The sequence below is a fragment of the Aethalodelphis obliquidens genome, unplaced genomic scaffold (assembly GCF_003676395.1).
Source record: "Aethalodelphis obliquidens isolate GAN/ISIS:26980383/991018 unplaced genomic scaffold, ASM367639v1 scaffold14, whole genome shotgun sequence".
Lineage (NCBI taxonomy): Eukaryota > Metazoa > Chordata > Mammalia > Artiodactyla > Delphinidae > Aethalodelphis > Aethalodelphis obliquidens.
Window position 1 is genome coordinate 14,268,635 of NW_020837958.1, and position 9,148 is coordinate 14,277,782.

General features: G+C 48.3%; 1 protein-coding gene and 1 long non-coding RNA gene across 6 annotated transcripts in view; one reads left to right on the forward strand and one right to left on the reverse strand.

The window, feature by feature from the left end:
- Positions 1 to 2,591, reverse strand: part of CAPRIN1 (cell cycle associated protein 1) — a 37,123-nt gene extending 34,532 nt beyond the window's left edge. For 2 of the 5 annotated variants that reach the window (XR_003434486.1, XM_027115058.1), the window contains exons 1-2: positions 2,355 to 2,491; positions 1,578 to 1,787 (exon numbers count right to left, since the gene is read on the reverse strand). Coding sequence is in view for 3 of the 5 variants with exons in the window: in XM_027115058.1 (XP_026970859.1) it covers positions 1,578 to 1,787 (210 nt within the window). In the remaining 2 variants the exon portion in view is untranslated. Of the gene's footprint in view, positions 1 to 1,577; positions 1,788 to 2,354 lie in introns of all 5 variants that reach the window. The other 3 variants (XR_003434485.1, XM_027115056.1, XM_027115057.1) reach the window with 3 other exon arrangements.
- LOC113624849 (uncharacterized) lies at positions 1,687 to 7,434 on the forward strand. The gene is made up of 3 exons (XR_003434487.1): positions 1,687 to 1,796; positions 6,185 to 6,270; positions 7,123 to 7,434. It is a non-coding gene; the product is annotated as an uncharacterized LOC113624849 (long non-coding RNA).
- The last annotated feature ends 1,714 nt before the right edge of the window (positions 7,435 to 9,148 follow it).

The window sequence follows — 9,148 nt, forward strand, 5'->3', positions numbered from 1 at the left end:
TAAAACTCCCCCCAAAATGTAAAATGAATCATGAAACACGCAATTAAAATAATTAAGGCCTAAATATCACCAGTGTTCTTCAAGTTATTTCCCAGAGCCCAAATTTTAGCCAAGTAGTTACGATCTCAACATCTTAAGTAACACTATTAGGTGTCTGGCTAATTAAACATTTTAAAATGACTTCTTCAAAATTCAAGATGCTGTAATAAATGTTTTACTAGAGGCAGACAAGCAGAACCTATTAAATGAAAGTTATTTTCTTAAGGTAAAATGCAAAAGTTTGCCTGATAGTCACAGATGTAATTACCCCATTTTTGTACTACTGATTCGTTTTCCCTTTCCACCTCCAACCTTACTGAAGGTTGAATTATGATTCGTTTTCCCTTTCCACCTCCAACCTTACTGAAGGTTGAATTATCCACTCTGCCGAGACCCTTTCTCTACACACACACACACACACACACACACACACACACACACACGTGCCTCTAAACTGAGCTGGCACAGTCCTGCGCTGAAAGCATAAAACAAAAGGCCAACTTGAAGACAAACCTCACTGTGTGACCTAGACTGGCTAAACACTGAATCCAAAAAATTGTGGGTGTGGCTCGATTTTTCTTTTTGGTGGGGGATTGAGGGAGGCCAGTTGGGGCCGCTGCCTGGTCTCTGCCCTCCCCCTCTGCTTTCGCTTTGTGCTCACAATGCAGCTCCTGTAAAGCTCTTCCCTCTCCCCGCAGCCGCCGCCATGTTAGACGCGCTCTCCATGTGCCCAGAGACCCAGCGAGCCCCTCCGTCTAACCCGGACCCACCCCCCCTCCCCCGAGTCCCGATCGGTACAGCCTCCCTCCCATCCCTCTTTATAGTGTCCCAGAGGGACAAAAAGCCGCTGCAAAAAATCTTCCCGGGATCGAGTGGAGCGTGAGGCTCGCGGGGGCACCCAGACAATTGAAACAAAGAAGGCAACGTTAAGGGCGCCCGTCAGATGGGGGCGGGAGTAGCAAATCGAAGACCTCCTCTAGAAGGGCCGGATGGAGAAGCCATCCTCCGTCCACTTTCCTCCCAACGGATAAGAGGGGCCACGGCGCAGGCCTCAAGTACCTGGTAACGGAGCGGACAAGCCCCAAGGATACAGGACGCAGGCCACCCCAACTCCACGAGGCGGTCGGGTGGACCCTGAACGCTCCCCACCCCGGGACCTCTTCATTTTCCCCCGCTGACCCCTCGAAGAAATGGGGCCTCGGCCACGGAGAGAGGGGCATCCATCGCACAGTTACGCCCGGCGACGGCACAGGCCCCCACCCTCACACAACCCAGTCCCAAAGACCAAGGGCCCGGCCCCCAGCACGAGGAGAGTCATAAAGAGACCTGGGGGCCAGCGCCGCGTCCGGGTCAGGGTCAGGTGACAAGCACCTCCCCGCGGAGCCCGCTCTCTGCGCACGAAGCTCCGGTTTACTGGGGAGGCCGGGCTTGGGGGCTGGGGGCCGGGTGGAGGGGAAGCGTCCGAGACGGGGAGAGTGAAGGCTGCGGTAGTCGGGGTCGGAGCATCAAACCCCCCCTTCCCCGCCAACTCGTGGCACCTTTTTCTTCTCCAGGTTCCGAAGTTTCTTGTCGATCACCCCGAGAATCTGCTTCATGGCCTCGGTCTGGACAGCGCCGGTGCCGGTCGTGGGGTGTTGAGAAGCCGGCGCGGCGGCCCCGGCCCCCGCCTCACTCCCGGTGGAACCCGAAGGAGGTGGCGGTCCGGACGACTTGCTGCCGCTTCCGCTGTGGCTGGTGGCCGAGGGCATCTTGAGACCGTAAGGAGAGAGAAGAAAAAACGGGAGGAAGGACAAGAGCGGCGAGTCAGGCGGCGGACGGGGCGAGACGCGGGACAAAACGCGTAGCGGGCGGGAGCTTGCGCGAGCGGGTGGGGGCGGGGACGGGGATGGGGCCGGGGCCGGCGCGCGCCGCCGGGGCAGGAAGGGGCCGCGGGCGCGCGCGCGACCCGCCAGCGGGGCGCCCGGACGGGCCTCGCCCCGCCCCCCGCCCCTCCCCCGCGCGGGCTGCCGGCTCGGCCTACCCGCCCCGGGGCACCGAGGCTCGCGCCGGGGGCGGGGCCTCGCAGGGCCAGCCGCCAACGGCCAAAGCAACGGTTCCCACCGGGGAGGGCCGGCTCTCGCCGCCCTGCGAAGAAGGGAGGGAAGAGAGAGGTCGGGGCGGAGAAGGGTGAAGAAGGGCACTGGAAATGACCGGGGGGTGGGGGAGGGGGAGACTTGAGCGAGCCCCTCGCGAAGATCCAGCCGATCCGGAGGTAAAGGACACTCCGGGCAGCGGCCCGCTTCCCCTTCAGCGCCTTGGTCCGGGGTGGCGCTCACCGTGCACGCGCGGAGGCCGCTGGAGATCCCGAGTGGGCGGCTGAGGGGGCAAAGGTGGCGGTGCGTTCCGAGCAGTGTCGTGCGCTCCTTGGGCACAGGCCGCTGCGCCCGGTCCCCGCTGCACCGAGAGCCGCTGCTAGTGAGGCGGAGAACCGGGAGCAGGAGGGACTTAGGCAGCCAGCCCTCTGGGGCGGAGGGGGCGGGAGAAGCGGCGGGCGGGGGCCTTCGCGGCCGCTCGGGCTGCCCGGCGCGAACGCCTGCGGGGAAGGGCCCGCCCGGCCTCCCGCCCGGCCTGCCCAAGCCCCTGGCCTGGGGCGCGGCCGCCCGGTGCAGCTCGGCACGGCCCCCCGGGAGGCTGCCAGAGCGGTGCCTGCAGTTTTGGGCGAAATCGAAGCTAGGGTCCTTCAGGCGAAGTCGCTTGACGTCCAAACGGGGACAATAGGTGTCAAGCCGCTGGATCTGGAGCTGGCGACTTCCCTGCGAAGAGCCCTTATTGGGTGGGGGTTGGAGGGGTCGGGGCGGCGGGGGGGGGCAAAGGTTTCCGCAAGTGAAGGGTGCGTGAGGGTGGGTGGTGCAGTCCCACCTTCTAGGATTCCTTCTGTATGCAGAGCATGCAAACTCCCACACCCCGAAAGGTCTGAAGACAAGTTGCCACTTCCCCCACAAAACAATCACCTGGTAACCTAGGAGGTCTCTGTAGAACGCGTTTGAAATGAGCAAGATGGATTTTTTTTTTTAAGTCTTAAAACTCTGGACTCATGTGAAAAATAATATTCAGCTCCCTTAAGATGACATGTACTCAACAGGCCTGAGTATTACGAATCAGACTTTTTTCCTTTTGTTTTAGATTTACCTAAAACTTAAGAGAATGTTAAATGAAACCGAGACATCTTTTTTTATTTTTCTCCAAGAGAATTATTACAGCCTTGTAATAAGGCTGTGAACGGTGAACAAAAAAGAGGCCAAGTGCTGGAAGAAAATGTATTAAAAGGAATATAATCAGTGGGAAAGTCAGCAACATAATGTTGTATGACAACAGTAAATGACCAATTTATAATTTAAATTTCCTGAAAAGGGGATTTAGAAAAGGATTCTACCAAACCACTGTTCCCTGGGAATAAAATGAGTAATACTGGTTAGCACAGTGTATCCTGAGGGAGCCTAGAGAAATAGCAGCAGTCTGCAGCCTCAAGATATTCCAGTTAACTGCAGTCTGTTATCTATTCATTCAAATATTCATAGAGTACCTATGTCTTAGGAACTCTGTAATGCTAGGGACTGTGAACAAAACAAAAAATTCTATATTCATGGAGCTTACATTGTAAGTGGAGAGAAAAGTAAATAGTGGAGAGGTAGAGAAAAAAAATAGGGTGGTCAGGAAGAGCCTTACTGAGTGACATTTGAGCCAACACTGAAGGAAGTGAGGAAGAAGGTCACGCACTTATCTTGGAGGAAGAATTTTCCAGGTAGAGGGAAAATCAAGTGCCCAGGATCTGAGATGGGAGTGTGCTTGGTGGGTTCAAGGGACAGCAAGGAGGCCACAGTGGCTAGAGCAGAGTAGGAGATGAGGTCAAAGACAAAAGAGAGCCAGTCAGGTAAAACCTGATAGGCCATTGTAAGGACTTTGGCTTTTACTGAGTGAAATGGGGAGTCACTGCGTGCATAGTCTTAAGCAGAGGAGTAACATGATCAACCTGTGTCTTAAACCCTCTTGCTGCTATATAAAGAATTTACAGTAAGTGTGTATTAGAAGTGAGAGGGAGGGTGGAGCAAGCGCAGAAGCTGGGAGCCCAATTAGGAGGCTGGTGAAATAATCCAGCCCAGAGATGGTGGTGGACAAGGTCAAAGTGTTACAGTAAAGGTGGTGACAAGTGGTTGGATGCTTTATAGTTATGATAGTAGAACCAAAAGGATTTGCTAACCAGTTAGGTGTGAGTGAAGTCAAAGTGGACCTGAGGTTATTCAAGACTTAAGCACATGAACTGTGCTTGGCACTAAGCTAAACACTATGCTAAGCCTAGGGCTAAAAAGGGAGATTAGAATCCTTCAGCTCAGAGCAGCAATTAGTGTACTCAGCCTGACCACTAATCACTATCAAAATCTCAGGCCTCGGGGCTTACCCGGTGGGGTGGCGCAGTGGTTAAGAATCCGCCTGCCAATGCAGGGAACACGGGTTTTATCCCTGGTCCGGGAAGATCCCACATGCCGCGGAACAACAAGGCTCACGTGCCACAACTACTGAGCCTGCGCTCTAGAGCCCGTGAACCACAACTACTGAGCCTACGTGCCACAACTACTGAAGCCCGTGCGCGCCTAGAGGCCGTGCTCTGCAACAAGAGAAGCCACCGCAATGAGAAGCTCACGCACCACAACCAAGGGTAGCCCCTGCTGCCGCAACTAGAAAAAGCCTGAGGACAGCGATGAAGACCCAAGTAGCCAAAAATAAATAATTAATTAATTAAATTTAAAAAAATCTCAGGCCCCACCTCAAATCTACTGAGGTAAATCTGCATTTTAACAAGCTCCTCAGCCAATTTGTATGCCTGGTGAAGTTTGGGGGAAAAAAAAGTTACTGCTTTTTTAGAACTTGATCACTGTCTTTAAGATCAGACACGAACTACACTACCAGACAAATTCTTACCAAACCTACAGAATCAAAAATTCTGAGGGTAAAACCCAGCAATCTGTGCCCTCTGGGTGATTCTGATGCCTGCTAACATATGAGAACCAATGACTTGCCGACCTTTGGTGATTCAGGTTTGAGCTGAAGAGGCCTTGTGATTAGGTGTTAAGAAGGAAAGGCCTTTTCTGCCTTTCTTTCGCACATTATGAAATAGTAGTTACTGAAACAAAGATTCTGGCCAGTTAAATTAGGCTTGAAGAAAAGAGAAAGTGCATTGTTGAGAGGGAGCAGGATAGATGACAACACAGATGATGAAGACTCATTTGGGGGTTCATGTCACAGCTGACAGTATATCAAGATAGGCTAGGTTATGCTGCAGTAACAATCCTGAAACCTCTGTGACTTAAAATAGGGATCTGCAAAATATAGTCCCTGGGCCAAGTGGCCCTCTGTCTGCTTTTGTAAATAGTTTGGGGATGGGGGAGATACAGCTACATCCATTCAGGTACATATTTTTTCATGGCCGATTTCATGCCACAGGACAGCAAAGTTGAGTAGTAGTGATAGAGACATTATGATGGGCAAAACCTAAAATACTATCTCACCCTTTACAGAAGAAGTTTGCCAATCCCTGGCTTAAAACAAGTGATACACATCCATCATGTTTCAGCAGAGGGCTCTGCTCACAGCACTCATTCAGATTCGGGCTGATGGAAAAACCATATGTCAAGTGTTGCTGATTACTATGCCACGAGAAAAAAGAACTCGAGGGTTTCTCAAGTAGTCAATTAAATACTCCAGACAGGTAGACTTGTGTCTTGTGTGCTCGCACCTTATTAGCCAGGAAGAGTCACATGACCCCATCCAACCAAGAGATACTATCCTATCAGATGCCTGGAAGGGAACCAGGTGAACCAGAAATACTTGGTGGACATACATAGCTGTTGTGCTCTCACTTCCTACAATATGTTATCCCAATCCCATGTCCTTGGTTTTCTGACATTCTTGTAGTTGTTTATTCAGGTCAACAGGTCCAGGAAAACAACAAATTTAAGGCAAAGCAGTGTCTTTAACTTCTGCCCAGCCCTATGCCATGGTCCCAGCAAACCAAATTTGTCTATTTCCCATCTGACAAAAAGGCGACTAAAGCTATGCTTATGTGAATTTTTAATACTTTCTCTTTTGGCCTTTTTTTCCCACTGCAAAGCCATGTGGTACTTGGGGTCACTGTATCACTGAAGAAATAGGAAAATTAAAGGGTTTTCCCAGCAAACCAGTGGGAGAGCAGAATATGTAAGTGGAAAACACTTTCTCCAAAAACCTTGGTATTAAAGTTATACCCAATATATTGATATTTTAATAACACCAATCTCCCAAGTTGACATTCACTTGTTTGGAGGTATTTATAAATTGTCACAACTTGAGGGGGAGGTGCTACTGACATCTAGTGGGTGGAGGCCAAGGATGCTTCTAAACATCCTGCAATGCACAGGACAACACAGAATTATTAAGGCCAAAATGCCAATAATGCTGAGGTTGGGCAACTCTGTTTTATGAGACCAAAAATATAGTCATTTGTTCCAGCACTTCACAAGTAAAAATACTGAGATGACACTGGCAGAAAAAATAATCCTTAGAAAGTGACAGGACGTAACACTGAACTGGGAACAGATAATCATCTTGCATCCTAGCAACTGATGCATAGTCATGGTCTCTTTCAGGCAATATATAGTATATATATTCATTTCATCCACTAATACGTACAGTCCACTTCAAACAATAATCGAAAAAGAATTTCCTTCAAAGTGACAACTGCCTCACAAACTTTAGAAGGAATAAAACTTTATATATCTCAAAGTTACATACTAGGAGAATATAAGTATATTATAAAGGTACTTTCTTCAGGACTGTTTCTACAATTAGTCTATGTATCGTTCAAGAATAACTTTCACATCTAAAAGAACAACTCCCCCTGCATTAATGGTTTACCCTTCAGGTGTTAATAACATTTTTTTTTTTTAATCTTGAGAGTCTAAGAACTTGATTTAAAGATTTCCTAAGCACTAAGCCACTAAATTAAAGACATGAAAAATGTTCCAGAAAGGTGTAGATCCCGTGTTACTTTTTTTTTTTTTAATTGTATAGATTTTCCAGCGAGTGTCGACTTTGCAAAGGGGAGAGGTCTGCAAGCCCCACCCTAATTCTCCGGCTTTGTGCAGTGTTTCTCGAAGGAAGCAAGCCCCCACTTTCAGAATCACCTGGGGCACTTGTGAGAATGAGCATGACCAGACTCCACTCCAGATATCGCATCTACAAACCAGAATCTGAGACCTAGGAATATGTGTTTTAAAAATCAAATTCCTCTTTGCACATTCAAGTTTGTGAATAGAAATGGGGCATTTATTTTCACAAAAATAAGTGTCATAAATGTTTAAATAAAAGTAGCTCTTTTCATGATGTCCTCTTATCTTTCTTCCCAGGAAGTGCTGTGAGGATCTCTTACAAGGGTATTGTTGGCAATCGCCAGACACATTGAAAAGGGCCACACACTTGAGTTGCTATTCAGAAAGGAGCAATCGGATTCCAAGATGGGAGAGAAAATGTTGAGGCTACAGGCTGGGGAAAGAATCCAGAGTGGTGAATGGACGGTTAGGGTTAAGGGAAAGGAAGGTGACTCAGCAAATCTGTAGCGCCTACTACTGTATATTATACTGAAAAGCTGCTGGCTAAGAAAAAGCACTATTTAGCGATGCTAAAACGGAGGCTGTGCCTCAGAATCACCTGGAGGGCTTGTTAACGCCCTGCTCGCGGGTCCCCACTCCCAGAGTGTCAGACGCCTCGTGCAGATGCGGGACGGGATGATATTTTACATTTCCAGCAAGTCCTCAAGTGATGTTGATGCTGCTGGTCTGGAAACCACGTTTTGAGAAGCACAGGATTAGAGGGATTTATTTATTTTTAACGATTGGAGCAAGGAAAAAAACTAAGGGGAGAAGAAACGTTTAAAAGTAATGATGACAGTAGTATACTAGAATATCATGGTTTATGCTGCTACTTGTTGTTTTGTATTTTCCTCTTCAAGAGGCCAGAAGAGAAAAAACAGATAAGGATATTGGAGAGGCTAGTCAAACTTCATTAAGAGGTTGTTCCAGATGACAGTGAGGGAAGGAACCAGCCACCTTTCCTCTAGGCTCTTCTTATATAAACCAAATGCCCCTCAAAACCCTGTCCTACTGCAAGATCATATTCCTTGGCATTCTTCTGGTTAGAGCTGGTTACGCTTCCCTTCATGAACGCTGGGCTAACATCCACCTAAAGAAGAAAGACACCAGTTCTTTAGGACACCAGGCTGGGTTGATGAGAAAAAGAAGAGGTGTTAATGTGACAAGAAATATGTTTTTGCAACATCTTCACAAGGAAAAAAAAATACAAATCATAAACGTAGTTTTAAAAACTTTGGATTTGGGCTTCCCTGGTGACGCAGTGATTAAAAATCTGCCTGCCAATGCAGGGGACACGGGTTCGAGCCCTTGTCCGGGAAGATCCCACATGCCGCGGAGCAACTAAGCTCGTGGGCTACAACTACTGAGCCTGCGCTCTAGAGCCCACAAGCCACAAGTACTGGAGCCCGCGCACCTAGAGCCTGTGCTCCGCAACAAGAGAAGCCACCACAATGAGAAGCCCGTGCCGTGCAACAAAGACCCAACGCAGTCAAAAATAAACAAATTTATTTAAAAAAAAATAAAAACTTTGTTTTTTGGGGACTTCCATGGTGGTCCAGTGGTTAAGACTTCACTTTTCCACTGGAGGGGGTGCCTGTTCAATCCCTGGTCAGGGGAACTAAGATCCCACATGCCACATGGCTAAAAAAAAAAAATTCAGTTTTTTTTGAAATTGCAGGAGTAATATATGCTTACTGCAAATAATTCAAATAAGAAGTATGCAAAAAAGTAAAATTTAACACTTTAAAGTGTTGTATAACAGTTTTACTGAGATAATTTACATACCATAAAATTCACACTTTAAAAGTGTATAGTTCAGTGGTTTTTAGAGTAGTCACAGAGTAATGCAATCATTGCCATTATCTAATTTTAGGTTTTCTTTTGTTTTTGTTTTTGTTTTTTTTTCAGTACGCGGGCCTCTCACTGTGTGGCCTCTCCCGTTGTGGAGC